This window comes from Cyprinodon variegatus, unplaced genomic scaffold (assembly GCF_000732505.1).
Source record: "Cyprinodon variegatus isolate N-32 unplaced genomic scaffold, C_variegatus-1.0 Scaffold672, whole genome shotgun sequence".
NCBI classification, from domain to species: domain Eukaryota; kingdom Metazoa; phylum Chordata; class Actinopteri; order Cyprinodontiformes; family Cyprinodontidae; genus Cyprinodon; species Cyprinodon variegatus.
Window position 1 is genome coordinate 428637 of NW_015151125.1, and position 22042 is coordinate 450678.

A 22042-nucleotide genomic window follows, 5' to 3' on the forward strand; every position below is an offset into this window, starting at 1 on the left:
ACACTGCAATTTAAGTAGGACAGGAAAGAAAAAAAGGAGAAAAGATGAAAGAAAGAGGAGATAAAAGGGAGATAACGATAAAACATCTCCAGTCTGCTTCATCACCTGCAAAGAGATGTAAAAAGTTCCATACTAGTTATAAAACTGCATTTTATGTAAAAATAATAGTTGGTTTTATCAAAGTAATAGCCAACAATTGCCGTTTAATGTTAAATATAATTTTTTTTAAAGTGTCCTGTCTGGCAATGTGGTAATAAGAATAATTGTCTTGATGCCATAAAGAGCCAAACAGATTTTAATTTCACAAGTGGAGCAGTATGGCTATCGGCATAGTTTTCCGCTTGATTTATGCATATAAATAGCTTTATTATAATTCATGCAGGGAGTATTACAGATTATATGGACACTGCAATTTAACTAGGACAGGAAAGAAAAAGGAGAAAAGATATAAGAAAGGAGATAAGAGGGAGATGGCGATAAAACATCTTCAGTCTGCTTCATCACCTGCAAAGAGATGTAAAAAGTTCCATACTAGTTATAAAACTGCATTTTATGTAAAAATAATAGTTGGTTTAATCAAAGTGATAGCCAACAATTCCCGTTTTAATTTAAATGATGGTTTTATTAAAGTGATAGCCAACAATTCCCGTTTTAATTTAAATGATTTTAAGTACTGATGAGCAGAGGCGTAGCCAGAAAATAACCAATAAAAATTGAGGGGTGGCCGAAAGGGACCAGAACCTCAGGGTCAATCTACACTGTTCCAACAGCACATCCATATTTTCTAAATAAAGACAAACTATACTTTCCTGAAGCCTTTGCCAACAAATAGATGCATATATTTAAACATCTATGCTGTGTAAATGAAAGGTATAGTGAACAAAATTCTTTCAGCTTTGAGCTCTGGGGCGAACATATTTCAGTTGTCATTACCTACTTTTTTCAATAATCATTCTGAAAAAAAAAGAAAATTAAAACCAACAAACACACACAATGAATTCATAAGTAAGTAATAAAGAAAGTAGTTATCTATGATTTCACAGAAGACTTCTAGATGACTTGTAGAGGCACATCATTTTATCTTTACCCCAAATTATTCAAAATTTTATTCTAAAAAGAGCATGAATTCTGTATCCATCATCTTTAATATTTTTATATTGATGTGCATAATTAACTGCAGGGTTTCTGTTGTCAAGTAGTTAATATATGAAAAATTGTAATGTTTAATAAGTTTGCACATTACTGCTGCCACAGTCTGTATAAGAAGGAAAAAACGGGCCCCATCTAGCTCCGCCCCTGCTGATGAGGCATAGGCGAAATTCAAATTTATAGAAAAGTACCAAATTAATTTTACTTTATTTTAAACAGTTTTAGTATCTAGACCATAAATTTAAAGAGGCATCCACAGAATATTTTTTGTTGGTCTACTACATAAATTCACTTAAGTGTAAAATGCGTCACGTTTTTTGGCGTGAGGAAAGCGTGTTGCTTAGCAACCGAACCCATCGCCCAAAACTAAGCTTACTGCTTTTTATCTCATAAAAAAGCTGTGATTCAAGAGGTGCCGAACTATTGAGTTAATAAAATAAAAAGAAATACCTTCGGCCGTGACGGCTGTAAGACAATAAAAACGGGTTAAATTGTGTTTTCTGCAGGAAACGCAGCAGCGACTTTCTGCAGAATCTTGCGCAACATGACGCGCATTCCCTAAGAACCTTACGCCGCTGCGTAAGAAAACCAGCGTAAACGATCTCCGTTTATATTTCGCTCCCGTGTTTCGTCAGTGATGCGCTTTCCCCTGGTTTCCTCCCCCAGCTCAGCCAGTCTTTTGCTCACTCACTCACTCCACCACTCCTGCTTCGCTGTCGGCTCCCCCCAGCTGAACAGTGTTCGCCCACCGCAGCATAACACCGGCTGTTTTTGCCCTCCTGCTCCTAAAGCCAGCCTCTCATCATGACCTCCTCCTTCTGCGACTCTACTGAGATTCGCTAAATGGGCCTGGCGGCTGGCCTGAGGTTTCTATTATTGTTTTAATGAGGACAGCCGTCCGGATCTGAGCGGTTCTGGCGGTGCGTCTCTGAATCTGAAGACGCGTTAAAGGTACGTTCAGTTTATTCCAGCTTCTGTTTATTATTTTTTTCTCATAGAGGGAATGCTGTTTGGATATTTTAGTTGTTTTTCCTAAAGATCATGGCTTTAAATTTAACAGTGCGTATATAATAGATACAGCCGGTGTAGGATCCCCACGCACCGAGTGGCATTTCATTGTTACCCAGTGAGCGTGGATCCAGTGCCATCATCCAATCATCCAATCTGTGCAGCAGGACGCATTTACTACACCCCTTCAAATCAAACGCGTAAAATGCAAATGTTCGCGTTTGATCCTCGTCGGTCCTTAACATTCTGGGGGGGAAAGGCCAACATAAACTGTGGCACACGATTTAAAAGCCAACTACTGAGTGGAAATTCAAAATGGAGCAGAAACAGCACCTGTTTTGATTCATCAGGCCGCAAACAACCTTGTTTGTCGGATCCAAGACTCTCTTCTTGTTTTGATCTCATTCATAAATCTTTTTTTTTTTTTATTGTTTATCTGGTATGGATCATTCAGAGAAGCAGCCAGTGGTGTTATTTTATTTATTTTTTCTATGACTATGATTATTTTCCGTTTTTTTTCCTTCTATATTCAGTTTGACAGCTGCTGCTCCCAGCTGCCACCCCACCCCGTGTTTTCTTTGAAAGCAGCTTTGCTGACAACTGGTGTTTTAATCTCGTAGAAATAGAATTTTTAATTGTGCAATTTATCTGTTTTCAGTTGGTTTTGGAGATTTTTTTGCTTCCAGCTAATTTCCACAAACCACTGGATTCAGTTTTTACTATGAACAACTTAAAGGATTCCAATGAGTCTGATCTTCAAACCTGAGCAAAATCAAGCATCTTATTGGGTTGCCATAAAAAAAAAAAAATCGAACATGTTTGAAAAAGTACAGAAAAAAAAGATTTTGTTTTGGATGTAGGCTGCTCAATTTTAATTATTAGTTCCAAACATTAATTTATGTGTTCTCATTTCCTTAAAGCTAAATCTCATAATCTCCAGTTTTAAGTAAATAAGGAACAGCAAACATTAGAAAACATGTTTGTTAGACCTTTAAATCTGTTTAAATAAGGCTTTCTGGTTATTCCGTAAATATTTCACTGTACAAATCAAACAAACTGATGTTTTAGCATATTTTCTGGAATCTATTCAGATTGTTGTATTTGAATTTGACCAAAAATCTTATAGAGTATATGCAAATATGAACAGTTTTATTATGAGTTCACATAATACAAATACAAGATTCTTTATTTTATTGAGGGATCTGTTAAACCAAGCTTACAGTTTATTTTACAAGCTGACCTTACAGTTAAAATTTGTTGAGTTAATGACTTGTTGTCCATTCCTGATACCAGAGGATCATTGCGTCCTGTAAAATTAATCATGCAGAAGCAGGCGTTCCTTATGGTCTGGATGAGTGGCTGCCACAGCCTTCAGTCAAAGATGGATGGAATGGAAGCGTTTTTTTGTTGTTGTTGTTTTGTTATCAGCAGAGCTGTAGTCCCTCCTTCTCTTCTCCTTTTTGTTTTCCTGTCTGTGTTCTCTAAAAGCTTCCCAGGTTTGCACTTTTCTTACTGTGTTAGGTTAATTAAGGAAAGATCTTAAAGGGCTTGTTTTATTTTGTTGTGCCCAAATACAACCTCACTTGACGGCATGGTGAAATTGTCTTTCCCTTACGTCTCTGTGTCACTGCACATCTTAAAGCAAGGGAAGACGGCACTCCTAATGTCCACATTTCCTCTTGTTTGGATCTTTGGAAGCCATTGTGGGCCAGACCCAAGCCCCCCTCCCCTCCCACCCCCATTCCCTGGGGTAAACTGTAATTTCCCCATTGAACTGAAACACTGTGTGGTGCCCCTTCAGTGTCTGCAGCACAAAGTGGCAACTGCTACTGTCTGGATGAGGTGGATTTTTGTGGTTTTGCTGCTCATGTAACTTTTACCGTGAATCCTCTTCAGCTTTAGATTGTGCTTAAAGTCCAGTCTAAAAACTGCAGCTCCACTAAAGGAAAGTGTGCATGTGTTGGTTTGTGGAGGATTAAATAGTAGGAATATCTGACCATATATTTGATTATAGTGAAGGGATCTTTAAATCCAAACTTGTTTTTGCCGTTCTTTCCTCTAACGCTAACTATAGTAGCCCTTAAGAGACTTAAAGCGTGGCATTAAAGCATATGAGGCAAATTTTCCAAACATTTCTTCACCAAGACTACACATCAGGTCCTAATGAGAAACTAACCTGGTTAGAAGGAAACAATAACTCAGATGTTTAGCCTATATGTAAGTGGAAAGATGGAGTGGGATCTTCAGGAATTCCTTTAAACAAGACAAGTTAACTGGTTCTTTGACTACTTTCAGTTTTAGTTATATTTCCCCTTTCGGAGGTGAGAAATGGGCAATTTCTCAGGTCGTCTGTGAACAAATTTGAGGTGTTTCCGTTTTCTTTTAAATGCGACAGTTTCTTTTTATTAAGTCATGCTAGAATAGATTCTTTATAGAATGGGATTCACATTTAAAACTGCACTGAATCTGCTTTTTATGCTTAAAAAAACAACTTTTTTGATGGTTCAATTGTAAAAAATGAATGCTGCTTCAGGTTCATCGGGCCACCATATATGACTAACTTTCTATAATTTGTATTGACTGTTTAGATGAGGTTTGAAGTAGTAATTTTTGGAAGGACTCTTGGAAAACTGTCCTGTCAGTGTGAGTAAATATTGAAATATCCTTCAGCTGAAAGATCTTGTGTGAAATATTTGGTTGGCTTTTATATTTTTGGTGTAAAACTTTCCATATGTTTGGTCTCTGGACCATAGGGGTACAGTACATTGGTGAATGAAGCAGAGGTCAAGATGTTCAGAAAGTTTCAGTTCAAGTTCTTAAATGTTATTAAGCTATAAGCACTAGACATGGACTTGTTTGAAAAGTTAAACTTCTGTTCACCTGATTTTAATTCTCTTTATTTATATAGAACCAATTCACATCAGATATCATCTCAGGGGAAATTACAAAGACGATACAGTCAGATTGGTTAAAAGTTTCCATCTAGGAAAACCAGTTGACTCGTCAGCCATCCCCCCACACCAGGCATGCATGCAGCAACAGTGGAGTGAAAAACTCCTTTTAACAGGTTCTAAACCTCCAGGAGAACCAGGCTCAGTGTGAGCGGCCATCTCCCAAGGCCGACTGGGGTTAAAGGAAATTGAAGCAGACATATAGAAAGAAGCAGAGATACAAAAGGTAACTGTTATTGTAAACTAGCTACACAGTCAGCCACGTACTGGAAAAACAGCCAGGCAGATGGCCTCCAAATCAGTTCTCATGTGAGTGGATGTAAGAGAGCACATACAGTCTGTCATAGTAAGAGAAACAGGCCTAAACTGAAAAAAGGCCACACTCCAACATCTTTCACCAAAGGTTTTAGTGGCAGCTCAGCTGATATTTAAATCCAGATGAAGCGACTATGACAGGAAAAAACAGAGAGAGCATAAAGTTATGGGTGGAACAAACCAATGCTGCAGAATGGGAAAATAAAGACAGAATGAGGCAGGATGACGAAAGGCGTCCCTTAGTTCTCCAGCAGTCTAACCTTATAGCAGCATTAGTATTGAAAATATTTCTGACTAGTTTTATTCTATCACAATTACTATATTCCCTCAACACTTTCTCCAAGTGCATTAAGTTACTAAGCTTAATCCCCCACTGTCCGGATGTTACGGCTAAGAGCAGGACCTTGCACCTTGTTTGAACATGTTTTGTTTTGCAGAGATATTTGTGTCAGTGTAGCAAAAAGTACTGGAATAATAACCATCAGAAACACATCTTGGCTTCACTATGACCCCATGGAGGAGATGTCGCCTCACTGAGGTCGTTCACTAAATGATTCATGCCACCATGCCAATTTACCAGTCCTACGAATCCTTTTAATGAAGCTTTGATCTGCTGCTGTATAAATACGTCAAATACAGAGGGCATAAATGTCAGCAGGATACCGCTTGAGGATCATTTTGCAGGGCTATAGCTTTGAATTTTAATGTAAACTATACTATAAAGACTCCTTTATAGAATGTGATCTAGAAGAGCAGTTACAGAAAAGAGAAAATATGTGAGTTTAAACAAAAAAATTAAAGGAAAACAGTTGGTGCATGCATGTAAAAGGAATGAATTTATTAGCCTCATCTACATGTATCTTCAGTACTTGATAGGTGTTGGTACTTGCCTGCTTTCTTAACCTGCATTCCTTTCAGCTATCTGAGCGCTCTTCCTTTATGCTCTCCTTCTCCTGCCCATAATTTCTGTTCTTCACTCTCAGTATTCAGTTCATGTACAGAAATGGGTCATCGAGTTCATAAGACCCCATCAGGTCTGAGACGGTGAGGAAGACGGGGGACTGATGAACGGGAATCAATATGAAGTGCTCTTGAACTCCATTGTGAACTAAAGGTAGCTCAGAATGTCCTTTTGAGTAAACCAGGATTTGGATTTCCCTTTTTTTTTACTTCTTTTTTTATATCTCTCATACAGGAAAACATTTATATTCTAATTCAAATGTTATTTTCCTGCATACATTGTCAATAAAAGTAGTTTGTATTTTGAAGACGACAGAAAAATCGGAAATAAAACAATGAGACAGCAACCTAAGAATGCTGTTATTTAGGATTTATGCTTGAAGTGAAGATGAAAGATGTGAAGCAATCAAAGCAACAGGAGCTGGAAGGAGCTTTTGTTTCGTATCCACCCTCTTTGTTAAAGCAGCACACACACACACACCTTCATCTCCCTCCCTACTTCCTTCCTCCTGCCCTGCCCTCCTGCTGCTCAGGTGGCTGTTCGTTTTGCAGTCTCTGGCAGCCTAAGCGATGCAGGCAGCTTGTCCCACGTTCCTCTACACCCCTGTCATATATTGAAACACTCGCAGACAAGATGTTCTTTTTTTTAAATCTAAAATATTGCAAAATATTCTGTTATTACATTTATATCTTTACTTTAAAGCACACTTTTAAATATATCCACACTTTGGTGCTTATAGATATTTAGCATATTACACTTCCATATTAGGAAAAGTTGTGAGGCAGCTCTGCTGTTTAGACGCCAAGTCTCTCAGACAATAAAGTTGACATGGTTTGATCCAATATCTCGAATAAAAGCGGAGTAAATGATAAATTCTGTGGGCTCTTTGGTATTTTAAGACATGACTGCAGGGACCATTGCCTCCTTTCATTGAGAGGACAGTTTGTTTAATTAGGCTTAAAATGTCTCTTCAATCATGCGCTCTTTCTTCTGCATTATTCCTAAATTGTCTCCCTTTGAGTTGGTGTTTGTTTTTTAGCCTGATGGTCCTTTGTGTTGAAAGGAGAACCTAATAGATTTATTGCTACTTGATAGATTAAAGCATCTAAAATAGGGTTGTATAGAGTACCAAAACTCTGAAAAGAATTAATGCTCAAATACTGTTTCTGGATACAATGCTGTGGTAATTTGGCATGGTTTTGATACTTTCTTTGCATATTTTTATTAATTAAAAATTGTAGATATCTAGATTATTTGCATATAACAGAAAAATACTTTTTTTTTAAACTAAGAATATTATTGCATTGTTTTTATATTTGGGTTATTTATTTTTTAATTATTAATATTTGACTAATATATGATTCTGTTGAGAAAGAACATTTAAATTGAAGTGGGAACTTTTTTTTGGTTAATAAATGGGGTTTTGTTTTTACCTCTAATTATTTGGCATTTTTTATTCCCATGGTATCAAAAAGTAAATTGAGTATTCGACATTTTCTTTGGAATTGATATCAGGTTGGACATTTTAATTTCACGATGACCCTAATCTAAAACTTGCATACTACTAATTCTAAAAATGTGTGATCTAAGCATGAAGACAAGTTGATTTTTGCTTGAAAGAAATCAATGGCTCTGCATATGTGAATCATAAAAAAAAATCTCTGCATTTTACGGCCAAATATATTTTAGAAAAAAAGAGCATTATAAAAATAAGAGTGGGCGCGGTGGGCTGGTTTGAAGAAGAGCACTTGTGTTCTGAGAAGTCTCAAACCCCACAGTCTGCCACTCTGATCCCTGAGCGAGACTCTAGATCCAGATTGCTTCCTGTGTGCTCCAAGCATCCCACCACTCCCAGAGGGACGGGTTAAATGCAGAGGTCAAATTTCATGTACAATGTAATGTACATTTAACAGTGACAAGTAAAATTGATTATCCTTATAAAAATTTACATAAGAAAGCAATTGGCCTCTGCAAATAAAAAAATTCTAAGAAATCATTTTATTGTGTTGAAGGTTAGGTGATTCTTTTTTTTTGTAGGGGTGTTGGGTTTTGTTTTGTTTTCCCTCCTGCCTTTACTCAGATGTATAGCTGCACAGTAGCAGGCGCACAGGATGATGGACAGGCCTTTATGGAGGTGACATTGGTGCTTCCCTGCAGGCTGTGTTTGAATTTAACTCCTTGTTTGCTTTCTCTTGCAAATAAAATGTTTCATTCCTTATCTTACCTTTGATGTTTGCTGCATATCATCCTTTCTTTCCCTCTTTGCACTTCTCCTGTCTCCTTTCTGTCAATGGCCACACCTTTTTATGTTTTGTTAAAGCTGTTAGACTAATTGGAGTAGAGCAACTGAGGTTGTGAATAAATACAGCACATTTTCATTCATCAGCTCAGTCTGGCCTTTACCTTACATCTTTTGCTGTCAGCAACGCTCCATTCACAGATTTTACTCTTCTTGGTTATGGTGCCCTACTCTGCATCCAGAAAAGCTTTTTCTCTGCAGCAATTAAAAGGAAGTTTAAGTAATGACTCAGAGGTTATGTTGCAGAACTTAGCTGCAGTGCAGCCTTCAACAGCAGATTATTGATTTCAAAGATGAGTTTTGTTATTTTTGCCATTTGGTTAAACGTGCCCTAACATTTCTGTGAAGTCCATAGGTGGTCTGGCTGCAGACATGTTTCTTTTTCTTGGACATAGACCTATGACACCTGCTGTCAGTTTTTTTGTGTGATTTTTGTGGAGTTTATTACTACAAAACAAAAAGTAATCTCATAAAAACTCAAAGCTCTCAAATATTTTCCCTCACATGGCCGTGATTTCACATGTAGCTTGTTGTATTTATTTAGTTTTTTTCCCCCTCTTGTCTCTCTGAATTAATTCTTCGAGGTATTTCTTCTTTCCCATATAGGCAATGGAGTGCGTCCTCCTGGAGGCCTATTAGTTTGATTCTTGTGATGTCATATATTAGCTTATTTTCATCTTCATATCCATTAGGGCTGAAACATTTAATTGGATTAAACACGATTAATTGATTATTGAAATAATCGTCAACTAATTTAGTAATCAATTAATCGTTAACTGGACTGTAGAAACTGGAAAAAATGCCTGTAGCTGACAGAGCGACCCACTTAGAGCAGCAATTATATATTAACCTGTAAAAAAAATATAAAAATTTAGCATTTAAGATAAAAAATGAAATAAAATGTTTCTGTTTCACCTGTTTTTTTTTTTCTTAAAAAATCTTTAAGGAATCTTTGGCTATCCTATGATTAATCGATTAAATGAAGAAATAGTCGACAGATTAATTTATTTGCAAACTAATAGTTAATTGCCGTATTAAAAGACTTTGTATTGTCTTTCTGTGGAGCTTGGTTAATAAAAATATATGTAGTCTGTTCCGTTTTTAAAAAGGTTTCTGAAGTCCAATTACAGTTTTCGATGGTTGCCAAAATTGTATGAACAGCGTAGATCTCTTTTCTTTTAGATCATTACATGTGTGTCGTGCTTCAGTTCTCCTGATCATGGAGCAGTTTGAAGCTGGCTTATAGTTACCATCCACTGACTGCCCACAGCTGTGAGGACCAACACGGTCATCAGTTCCTCTTATTTCCTCCTCATCTTCTTGCATGTGTGGTCTCCTTTTTATGGAAAAAAACTGTTGTGTGGCATCATGTGAACTTTCACATAGAAGTCCCTCTGAGTGACGGCTTCCCACATGGTTGGATAGAGGTTATTGTTTAGCACGCAGCAGCTGTAAGGAAAATGGCTAACTTGCGTTCTGCAATTTACTGACTTGTTCTTATTGTTGCTACTCGGAGAGAGTTTTAACGAAACCTTTGATTCATCAGAAGGTAATTTCAAAATTAGCTTTGACTTGTATTGTTTTCCAAGTTGAAGTAATTGGAAAAAGGAAAGATCTATAAGATTAAAATGTATATACTTGTTTAGCTTATTGTATCAAGATGCACATATTTAGGTTCATAATACTTCAGCATTAACTATCTTTAATTATGTCTAAAAAGTAATATGTCTGCAGTAGAACACTGATCCTACTAAATCCTCTTCTTTTTTAGTTTTTTATTGGAGGCTTTTAATTCGCCAACGGAAGTACATCGATTAAAGTAGTGCTCCCAATCTGTGTTCTCATACATTTTGCATAAAGCGACCTCATTATTTCTTTAACTGCCAAACAAATGTAACCAAAAACCTGATAATGTTACTTCATGTCATGCATCTGGGTATGCAACACTGTTCTAATGAAGGTTCACCCACCTCTGCATGCTGTATCCTTGGAGCGCCTGACTAACCTTTTTTTCTGATTTATTCTGCTAAACATTATTTAACCACTTGAGGGTGTTAATGAAGTTTGGAGCCACATTCATGGCCACCTAAGGAGAAGGCAACCAATTGTGTTTTTAAGGGCCCAGCGTAGAGTAGGGGCTTGATATTTCAGTTACATAACATCTTTTCCCTTTTATTTTTGTTCCAATTTTTCCTTAAAACAGAGCAAACCTCTTAAGCCTAACCCATATAATGGCTTGACTGCCGGTTCTTGGAGTTTAATTTGACCAAATAAAGCTCAAAATGCCTGGAATAGGTAAAGAAAGCCTGTCCCATAACTTGTATCAGGCCCTGCCAATGCTTTCAGCTGTCCAGCCTACATTATGCATGTTTTGCATGAAATGCCAATGTAGTTTGTAGAGTAAATATTGCATTTAGAAGAACAGTTCTAAGAACTTTTTAATTTATAATCGGATTAAATTGAGACGACCGTTTGCTTGTGTTGCTACTGTTAAAACTTTGCTTCCCTTCGTTCTACTTCATCTGATGCTTTTAGATAGATCAACATAAAGTTTACTGGATTACGACCTTTGAGAGGTTGAGCCAAAGTGTTTTTTATTTTTCTCAGAAGTTGCATGCACGTTTGCTAGAGAAGCTTACCCACTCCCACATCTTCTCAGTGGGAGCCTGCCCATGTCTTTGAGATTCCCCATACCTGTGTAATTATGTTATGCTCACACATCACACTTGAAACACCCACTAAGCCTCAGCTGTCCGCGCAGTACGTAAAAACCACCTACACGTTCTTTTTAGAGCCACAGTCAGTTCCTTCCTCCATGTCTGTTAATAACCCTTTTCTGTCCTGTCTGTCAGACGCTGTGTGTTGGAAAGTCTCACCAGGCTGCGTGCATGTGTTGGAAAAAAGGATGTGAGACACAACTGTGCTGGGGGTGTTGGTGTGCAGTTGAGCCTTGTTTCCCAGAGGCCGCAGAACAGCTGCTAATCCACACGCACGCACAAACACACACACACACCTACGCATATGAATCCACTCTGTCTGGAACTGAGAGTGCTGGGATTCACAAAGGAACCAGGCTGTTTCATGTGTGTGTGACTGTCTTGTTTCAGCCGGTCTGAAATAGCTGGTCTCACAGTGAGTCACCGCTCCTGCCTGAAGGGGAGGAATGGAGCCGGTGTGTGAGCGAGGCACTCCAACTTTCTGTGCATACACTTTTTTGAACTTGTTTGCCTGTGCCCTCCTGATGACAGCACACTCTTGACTTGTTGCTTTTATCAGGACAGAACAGAAGTGTTGGACATGTTTCTGTCGTTGTCGTCCCACCGGCTTTAGCGCTGGGCCTCGTGGCTGGTTTTGTTTACCGCTGTGTTTGCCTTGTTGATGGATATTGATTCAGACTAGATGTAATCTGATGGGAATAACCTTCAACATTGTATGTGTGCGTTTTAAATTGTCCATCCCGGGATGTAAAATGGTGGATTGCATGCGCTGGACTGAATGTGACAATTGGTTTATACACATATGAGTTATCCTCCCAAAGGGTTGGCTCTCTTTCTTAAAGATACAGGTTTGAAATAATATTTAATGCAATTTTGTTTGAATTTTAATGGATATGTTTGTGGTAACACCATTATGAATAACCCTGTTTTGTTTTGAAGTAATTAAGTAGCTCTAAATGACAAGTTCAAGACCCATTTGACAACTTTCGGGCTTTAAATGTTGCTGCCTTTTCTCATTGCTGGAGTTTCGTCCTAGGTCTGCACATGGGGGCGGGCAAGAGCAAGCCCAAGGAGCCGGGCCAGCGCTCCATGAGCCTGGATGGTACTATAGGCACAGGCTCAGACAGCGGACACTTCCACCACCTGGGCCCCACTCAGCAGACCCAGACCCCCAATAGAAGCCCCGCCGTCGGCACAGGAAGGCGGGGGTACCAGGGGCAGCATCAGCATGCCCCAACAAATACCCCGGAACTAGCTCTCTTCGGAGGTGTGGACCACACAGGAACTGTTACATCTCCTCAGAGAGGACCTCTGTCAGGTAGGAAAGTGCATGACATTTTACACGTTTGGTTTTCTGTGTTATGCAACTGTTGTAATGGACAGCCTGGCACTTATTCAGTCAAGGTTCACGAAGTCCTCAATGCACTGAAATATTCTCAACATGTATGGATTGTGCATTAAGAGACAAACATTTCAAGCAACCTACCGTAACTTCTTTTGCAGCTGTTTTCTGCTCCGTATATCTTGGGTTTAAATTATATTGTTTGCAGAGAAGTTGTATTTTTTATGTTAAGTTCTAATAAAGGTAAGATAAGATTTTTTTTTCTCCGAAAAGTTAAAATCGTTGACAGTTAAGCAGAGGGACTGGAGTGCATCTCCAGCAGTGACTGGGTGAGGGGGAGGCAGATGCCTTACTGGTTGCTCTAATTTATCACAGGTCAACATGGAAAAAGGAAAAAAACATGCACACACACTCATCCATTATCTTAGATAGACCTTTTAACCTTACATAAATTATGGACTGTGAGAAAAAGCAGAGATGCCCAGTCACGGGTGTCCCAATGCAACTTTGTAATTTCCCTTACAATACCAATATTGCATCTTTGAGTATTGACCTGTTATTGATATTAACCCAATACAGTATCAGTACCAATCACACATAATTTAATAAGTTTTTTTGTAGCGTGGAATGTTAGAAAAGGTTAGATCAAGTGATATTAATCAAACAATAGTCAACAACAGACTGTATGAAAACAACTGACCCATTTATCAGTAAAGGAACTGGGGGCAGGAATCTTAAAATAATTCACATGCTTGTCTTTTTTTAATGCTAATGAGTGATTTAATGTTAGAAACCAAAATAAAGCAACCTGACAGATGACCTCTTCATTACGTAAAATTACATAATATGCTGCAATTTTGGGGCCGAATTTCCGACGCAGTCCTACGGATGGGACGTCCGTTGTCGCTGCAACAGCTTTGATACAGGAAGTCACGGTTGTTTTAGAAGTAATAGGAGTAGAAGAAGAAAACTAAAATAAACATTAGTTGGTTAAGTCGCCTTTTGACATGTTGCTTGTTGCTGTCATAAAATATGTACAGTGGTCTTGTAGTAATTGGTGTTACAGCATCAGCTGTGCAGGACTGTGAATGCGGCCGGTCCATGAAGCAATCCTGCGTGCTCCCATGCCATCTTGGCTGGTGGCTGCAGTTATCCGCAGTGCCAGTCATGTAACTTCTGAGCCATGTGTTACATTCACTTAATGTAATGAAACAGAGTTTCACTATCTGCTTGTTTGTAGATGCAAGCCAATACATTCCGATATTTTCATTTGGCTGATATCGTAGCAGTTTCCGTAATCGGATGCACTAATGTGATGCACTTGCTGAGTATTAGTGAGCACTAATACTCAGCAAGAACCTACAGATGCATGCAGATAACCCAATTTAGAAACACTCTGAGTGGTATTTGAACTCACGACCATTTAGTGTTATAGAGTGTACTAGTATCTCTTCAGGCTGCATCCATATCATATCGAAAGCACAGAAAAGTCGTAGTAGAACCCAAAAATAATACCTACCGTATATGCCTTTTTATATTTATTTTAAGTGGAGAAAGAAGCTTGTGAAGCAACAGGAAGGAAACAGCAGCCTTTGTGTCCAGATAAATAAGTACCTGCAAACAGCAGCATGATCAGAAAGTCAAAGTTGCTTCATTATCAATGCTGTAGTTTCCCCACTGTTACAGTCCTGGAGCTTCATTTTTTTAAAAAGAGGCAGCAACAATCCCACTTGATAAAATCAGAAATGTTTTTCACCTACTCCACTAACTGCTAATTAAGATCAATTAAGATTGTCCTTTCTAAATAAAGCAAACAAGTACTTAAAAGCTCTTTAGTCTTCACTGCAGATCCAGATTTAATTCAACATTTCTTAAATTAAGTGTATTTACCCTTAATTTGAGTAGGTAAATAATCTGCCAATGGAATGAGTATTTTTAATCTTAAAATCAGATAATTAGATAATATGAACTTGAAATAAAACAATTTAATTGTTTTGTCTTGTTTTAAATATAAATTGTCTTGTTCCATTGGCAAAGTGTCTCACTTACCTCTTCAACTCATGAAAAAATGCAGCTATTTTAGGTAAAAATGACTTATTAAGATTAACCTTTTTTTGCAGTGTACTCCTCATTAGATAGACTTAAAGCTTGTCTCTGACACCGTGCCTCAGTGTCCTGTATTTACCCAGTGATGTTCAAGCTGTCTGGACCAGCCAGATGGTTGGGTTAATGTTGCTTCATGCAGAGAAAATGCCCTGCTGGTGTATCAGCAGCAATTTTCCTAACTAATACATCCTGTCATGCATCTAATGAGCCAATCAATGATTTGCTGAAGGGTAAAGGTTTAATGTTGAAGCCAATATGCACAATATTCTTCTCAAATATTTAAAACCTTGTTATCTGGTTGTCTTTCAGGGGAGATAGGTCAAAGGATGTATGGATATCAGTATTTATTAATAAACCCTGGGAAAGTGTTTTTTAGCTCACAAAACCTAAAAAAAAACTCATTCAAGGTGAGGTCTCTGCTATGCGTGTCAGGAGGAAGCACCCTGTTATTTGTTGAGTCTTTAATTATAGTCCTGTTTAAATAAATATGTCTGTATTCCTGGTTTCTTGCAGGAGGCGTCACTACATTTGTGGCGCTGTACGACTACGAGTCGCGGACGGTGAGTGACCTGACCTTCAGGAAGGGCGACCGGCTGCAGATTGTGAACAACACGTAAGAATCTCTACCCGTTTCCATCAGTTCTTCACTCTCCTACGGACTCGATATTCCTCTTTTACACCAGCTGTCTCAGTTAGCTGATGTTTAACAGAACGTCTGTGACATATTCAGGGCGAATTACACCGGGAATAATCATTACAGTAACTGAACACATTTGTCTAGTCTGTCATTTGAATGATTTCCTCTGCTACTGATTTCTGGCCACTAAATGAGATTCCTGACTCCAATCCTCACCTCCTTATGCAGGGTGTGTACTATTACACATAATTACACACACTATCCTAAGGTAGACTCCAACTGTGAGCCAGACAGTTTATGACACAGTGCTCAGCAAACTGAGTAAACTAGTGTTCTGCAAACTATGAAATTCAGATTTTGATCTTTGAAGCTTGCATTTCCCTCACTAATTCTCCTGCTATTAAACGTTGGTACTGCTAAGATCTTCAGGCATCCAGTTCAAGCTCCGATGACCAAAAAAAAGTTGCATGTTAAAGTAGATGTGCTCAGTAGATTGTTTTTACATGAACAGTGACGGCCACAGCGAAGGGTTGGAGCTGAGAACAGTGGAGCAAAACCCTCCCATCTGTTTACACAAGCGAAGGAGATGAGCGTTTCGTTGACGCGTTCTCCTTCCATTTGGGCCGCTGCCATCCTCGTAATCTTTTAGTCTTGTCAAAGAGAGCGTGTCATGCTGAGATGCAGGCTTGACTTCTTTTCTTTGTTACCGATTAGACCTGAAACTTGTGCCTTTCAGCTCTTATCAAACTCTTAAGTTGTTAAGCCAACACGGAAGGAACAGAGTAAATATTTAAGTAGGTAGATAACAAATATATAGGTTGCAAAAAATCTCTATTAGAGGTAGACCGATATGTCGAGTGACCGATATTTTTGTCCAATATTGGCTGTTTTTTTTGTTATTTTTTTTATCTTGCAACGACTGATAAGTTCAAGCATTTGCTGATGTATGTGTGAGTCACACAAGTACATGCATTGCCAATCCCTCCATTTGCAATCTATTATTCAATTTGTTCATGTTTTATTTTTGTTTAAATTGTGAGTCTTAACATTTATTGCCATTGTTTCATTTTCAATATATAACCGAAGGAAGAAAAAGCAATGTCAGCTTCAAGAATCTGGCCCCAAAAATCAGCAAAACATATTCAGTTCAGATTAGTTAGACCTATAATTATTGGCATCAGCCTTAAAAAACATCTATCAGTCGAATTCTAATCCTTAATGGGTGATTAAATACTAAAATCTTTTACCTTCTGTGCTAAAAGGCTGTAAAGTCTTCTGTCATCTGGAACTGCATCGTTGGGCTGTCAACCAAAAAACAGACTTTAAAGGGTTTATTTATAGAACAAATGGTAAATTATTTCTGTTTAGGTTTTTTTGTTTTCTTTTTAGTTCTTCGGATTTAAACTGACATCCCAGAATAAAATGGATATTAAAACAGCCCCACAAAGCAGTCCTGCAGCATGGCCCCCTCTGCTCCCCCTCCCTCCTCTGTGCCGTGCTGCTCGCCTTGCCGTGTCTCTTTGCTCTGTTTTGATGCGTCTGCTGTGTCTGTTATCTCTCCTTCTCTCTTCCTTTCTCATGCTTCATGGTTTCTTCTAGGAAAAAGTACAGCTTCAGGTCAGTACTGTTGCCTCGTGCAACCTTTCTTTTGTAGTTCTTTATTTGCTAGTGCATGGATTGAAACGAATAGTCTCTTGGTTATACCACAGAATTCTAGCTGAAATCACACCTAGAAGAGGTTTGTGGTGTTGCTTGCTTTTGAATGTAATTAATGCCTCTGAAATTAAAGCAACAGTTCCACTTTTTTTTTTATGTAAAGCAGAATAAAGGTTACCTGGGTTAAGGTTTAACTCAACACTCTGAGGGAATTGGTGTGGTTCAAGCTCCTTATGTAAACAGTTTTTCACTATAGGGCTGTGATATGGTTAAAAAATGTAATCACTCTATATTAGTATTTGACTCTAATGGGTTTTTTAACAAATCTGAAATGACGAACCAGGGAAAAAAAGCCTGGATTTAAATTTTACTCCTATCTAACCTTTAAAAAGAGATTGACTACACCATCAACCTTGCTTAGCTTGGCCTTGAGAGGTTGAGAGGCTAAATCCTTTCCTCTGCCTGCACCCCCAGAATACTGAGCAGTTCTGGGTAATATATATTTTCTGTAGATAATGATCATATATTTACACAAAAATTGGTAAAACGGTGTCAGAGAAATGTGTATAGCCATAGAAAAACACCCAGTTCTACAAATTTCCAAATTAGTGAACCACTTATAATTTAATTTAAGTAATAATATGATTTTTGAAGGCTTCAGAGGTTGTTTGTAGAACAACGGTGAACAAATGCATCTTTGAAACAAAGAACACCAGGTAAATCAGAAATAAAGTTGTGCAAAAGTGAGTTTGGGTCATTTAACAACATCCCAAACATCTGAGAAATGAGGAAAATTAAAAAATCCAACGAGATGCATTTTTGGAATTAAAGCTCAAAGGGTCAAAAGACTAATATTAACTGGAGAGTTAGACAAGAGCCCAGTGGTCAATTTAAAAGAACTAAATTTTTTTAATTAGAGCCATGAAGGAGAGAATTACATTAAAGATAAGGCAAAAATTGAGCCGGACCCAGGTGGTAGAAATGTCCGCTGTTTTAGATATGGATGCACCCATTCAAAAAATCACTTCCAAGGCTGATACTTGGATTAGGGTATCTGCAGATCCTTATAGCTTTCTGATGTCATAGCTACGTTTGCTTTAATGCTATTACCATTACTGCTCATTTTGATTTAAAACATTTTAAGAGGCTGTTACTTTTAATATGTATAAATGTAGGCATGTATATATCCGAAAAGGCAGATTGAGTTTAATAAAAGGTAAAAAAAACAGTAGATTGTGCAAACAGGACAAATTTCATTCTGAAGACAAAGATGCAAGTGTAAGGGTTCAAATTGACAAAGAAAGATGTTAAAAAATGGACAAACTTTTTAGCCGTTCAAGAGCTTTTTAACCCAACTTAAATGTGGTATTTAAATAGACTGAATATCCCTACAGATCGGGCGTATCTTTTAAAAAAAACTGATCTAGAATTGTCTTCTACATCAGGATAGACGCAGATATTAATATCAGATTGGTGCATCTCTAGTCTTGATGTATGTCTTTGGTACCATATTCATGTTGAAGAATTTGAGTATCGAGCAAATGGTATCGAGCCAATGGAGAATCCATGATTTGAAGGATGGATGAATAGTTTCTGTCAAAGGCAATCTTATCTTAAGCTTTTTTCACAAAGACACATGTGGGAGTGGGGTTATCTCTCTCTGTGAGTGCAAAGCTGGTAGAGACATATCCCAGAGGACCTGAAACTACGACTCAAGGTGGTTCTACAAAGAACAGGGAAGGCATACTTGATGCAAATGCACACCACACCTTTCAGGCTCTGATTTTTAAATGTTATCAAAACCCATATTTAATTTTTCTTCCATATCTCAATCATTCACTTCTTAATGTTAGTTATGTAAAATTTGCTGTATTGTAATAAAGTATGCTAAGGAGGAAGGGGTATTTGTACATTTGTGGTACATTACTGATGCCCCAAATGTCCTTCATGAAAATAATACAAGTTTGGTATGATAGGAGTTGGTTTCTGTGACGAACACTCACCCAAAACTTTTCTGATTTCAAAATGCTAACCCAGGCTGTATTTGGAATAATGGGATGGAAATCTACCCATGAGCTTAGTGATGTTTTTATATACTAACAGAGGAGAGTTGTTAATGTCGAACAGGAAATGTATCTCAAGTAAAGAAACTACTCTATGCTGTTATTTAACTCTGCACATTCTTTTCTATAATAGCTTTTATTGGAACCGATTGGCATAGTTTCAGGTGCAGTAAATAAAAAAAAAATAAAAAAAAATATATATATATATAAAAAAAAAAAAATATATATATATATATATATATATATCACTTTGAGAACTAAAGTTGTTTTTTTTTTTAGCAAACTACACAAAAATACACAACTTGGAGGAAGTGATGATTTTAAAGGAGGGTTTTATTATAACGCATCAAACATTATACTGACACTAGCCATGCAGTGAGCAGGTGGCTATGCTACCCCCATTCAGACGCTGCAACACTAAATCATCTTAAACAAAACAACATAAATGGTAAAACTTAGATGGGAAAGAGCAGGAAAACATGGTGGGGGGAGAAAATCTACTAGTTTTGTGCCATAACACAGTTTTTCTTCTTCAAAATATAAAAAAAAATATTTCCTCTGTAAAATATACACTTTAAAGAAAACTAAAAATTTTGTTGTCCACTCTGCCTCTTTTTATAATTTTTTTCTCTCCTCTCTCCATAGAGAAGGGGACTGGTGGCTCGCCCGGTCGCTCACCACAGGAGAGAGTGGCTACATCCCCAGCAACTATGTGGCTCCATCCGACTCCATCCAAGCTGAAGAGTATTTCCTTACGTTATATCTACATGTTACTTGATTGCTGTTATATACAGTATAGTTATGACTGCGTACCGTTTCCATGTATGCAGTTGAAATGATTCTAATAGTATTTTATAGGTACATGTGGAGCTCCTGCTGTTCTTTTCAGCAGCTCAGCTGGACTTCCCTCTGATCTTCCTTTTCTTTGACCGACTTCGGCAGGTGGTATTTTGGGAAAATCACTCGACGTGATTCTGAGAGGCTCCTTCTGAACCCGCAGAACCGACGAGGAACCTTCCTGGTGAGGGAGAGCGAGACGACTAAAGGTGAGAGGGCAGGCGCTTGATTTGCTTCAGTGGCTACAGTGTTCATTAAGATCCATCATCAGGATTAGGGCTAATGGCTTCATCTGCAGAGACTCATAATGATGTCATAAATCAGACGTGTTCAGTTATACTGTCCAATTTAGAGCATGTTACAAGCCAAATGCCATTAAAAAAATAAGATAACTGCTTGCAGCTTAATGCTACATTTGAAATCTCATTAAGGTAAAGCTGACCATCAGGGGGTTTAGTCTAGAGATGGAGCAATATATTCCTTCGTTCTGTGTTGTTGTTGTTGTGTCATTATCATGTAATAAAAAGTTACATTTTTAAGCCAAGTAGTAAGTCTCTGAATTAAATACCTGCCAATTATGGAATTGGACAAAAACTAGCATGTAGAATATAGAATGGAAAATCCCTTAATTGTCCCACAATGGGGAAATCCTGGTGTTACAGCTGCAAAAAGATTTAAAAAAAAAATGGTCACACAAATGTGGACCTTAGAAAATTGTATAAGAATAACATGATAGTGAATAGTTAAAAGATAAACAATAAAAATCCAAAAAACAGCTACGGACATTTTTTCAGTAATGAAAATTTGAAAATAGGAGCAACATCAGAGATGTGCAAAAGTTTTTGGGAACAGTGGTGGGTATAGTGTCTTCCAGCTGCTGGGAGGAAGGATCTGTGATAACGCTCCCTGGTGCATTTAGGGTGCAGCAGTCTGTCCAGTTCTGCAACAGCTTCATGCATGGGGTGGAAGACATTATCCAACAGAGATGTTCATTTAGTTAGGATCATTTTTTTCCCCGCCTCCTGCACTGAGCCCAGAGGACCTCCAGTCACAGAGCTGGCCTTTCTGATCCAGCCTCTTTTTATGAGGTACAGATAAGCCACTGCTCCAACTATTTTTTTTCTTTTCCTAATTTTTCAATGTATTTTTTTAGGTAAAGGTCTCTTCACGCATGCGCTGCTCAAGCTCCTGTTTTACATCCTTCTTCCTGACCTCTATCAGACTTCCCTCTCGCTTTGCTGCGTTCGTTATCCGTTCCAATGCATGACGTATTGGTATCGGCACTAAAACTCTCCACTTATTGACAATGCTTATAGTGATGCAGAGTAACCTTTTCAACTTTCCTTTTTTTTTCTTTTTTTCCTTTTACATCATACCCTCGCTCTGCCATTCAACACAAGCTCTGCCCTGAAGCCCCTCTCATTATTTCACACTGAGAGAACATCCAGAGCGGAATACAATTTTAACAGTAAGAATGAGTCCAGCTCCGATTGTCTTAACGTTCTCCTGAAAATCGGGGAAAGGCTAGTGATTGGTTATCATCATGCTTTGCATACATAGTCAGTAAAAGCAGCTTTTCCAAAAAAAAAAAAAAAAGAATTAAATAAATCAGATCTAAAATCTAGGTTATGAAGAAGTTAGCTCACGGGTTAAAACTGTGTGGAAAAAGAGGCAACAGTTCCCAACAGATTGCGATCACTTTGATATGAGTAAATCTTAAGGGACGACATTTAAAAGAGGCAGAAGCTCGTAATGAAGTTATTTTCTTTCAGCCTGTGGCTTACTGCAGCTTTGTTTTCTAAGCTCATGACTGAGATGTTGCCTTGTCTTCAAATCTGTAGTCGGATGTAGCCTCTGTGAGATAGAAGGACCTGGAAAAGGGTTGTTTTTGAGAAAGTCTGGGAGGATAAAGAAAATGAGTGTTGTGGGTTGGACCTGTGAATGGATAGGGGTGAATCACTCACCCTTAACTAGGTCAGCCTTGAAGGGGGCAGCCCCCCC

At 38.0% G+C, this 22042-nt stretch overlaps 1 protein-coding gene across 2 annotated transcripts in view; it reads left to right on the forward strand.

Moving 5' to 3' along the window:
* Positions 1–1811: 1811 nt before the first annotated feature.
* src (SRC proto-oncogene, non-receptor tyrosine kinase) overlaps positions 1812–22042 on the forward strand; it is a 28148-nt gene continuing 7917 nt past the window's right edge. The window contains exons 1-6 of one of the 2 annotated variants that reach the window (XM_015394120.1): positions 1812–2100; positions 12437–12718; positions 15362–15461; positions 17085–17102; positions 19850–19948; positions 20147–20250. In XM_015394120.1, the coding sequence (XP_015249606.1) occupies positions 12445–12718; positions 15362–15461; positions 17085–17102; positions 19850–19948; positions 20147–20250 (595 nt within the window). In that variant the 5' untranslated portion in view covers positions 1812–2100; positions 12437–12444. The remainder of the gene's footprint in view (positions 2101–12436; positions 12719–15361; positions 15462–17084; positions 17103–19849; positions 19949–20146; positions 20251–22042) is intronic. The other variant, XM_015394121.1, reaches the window with a different exon arrangement.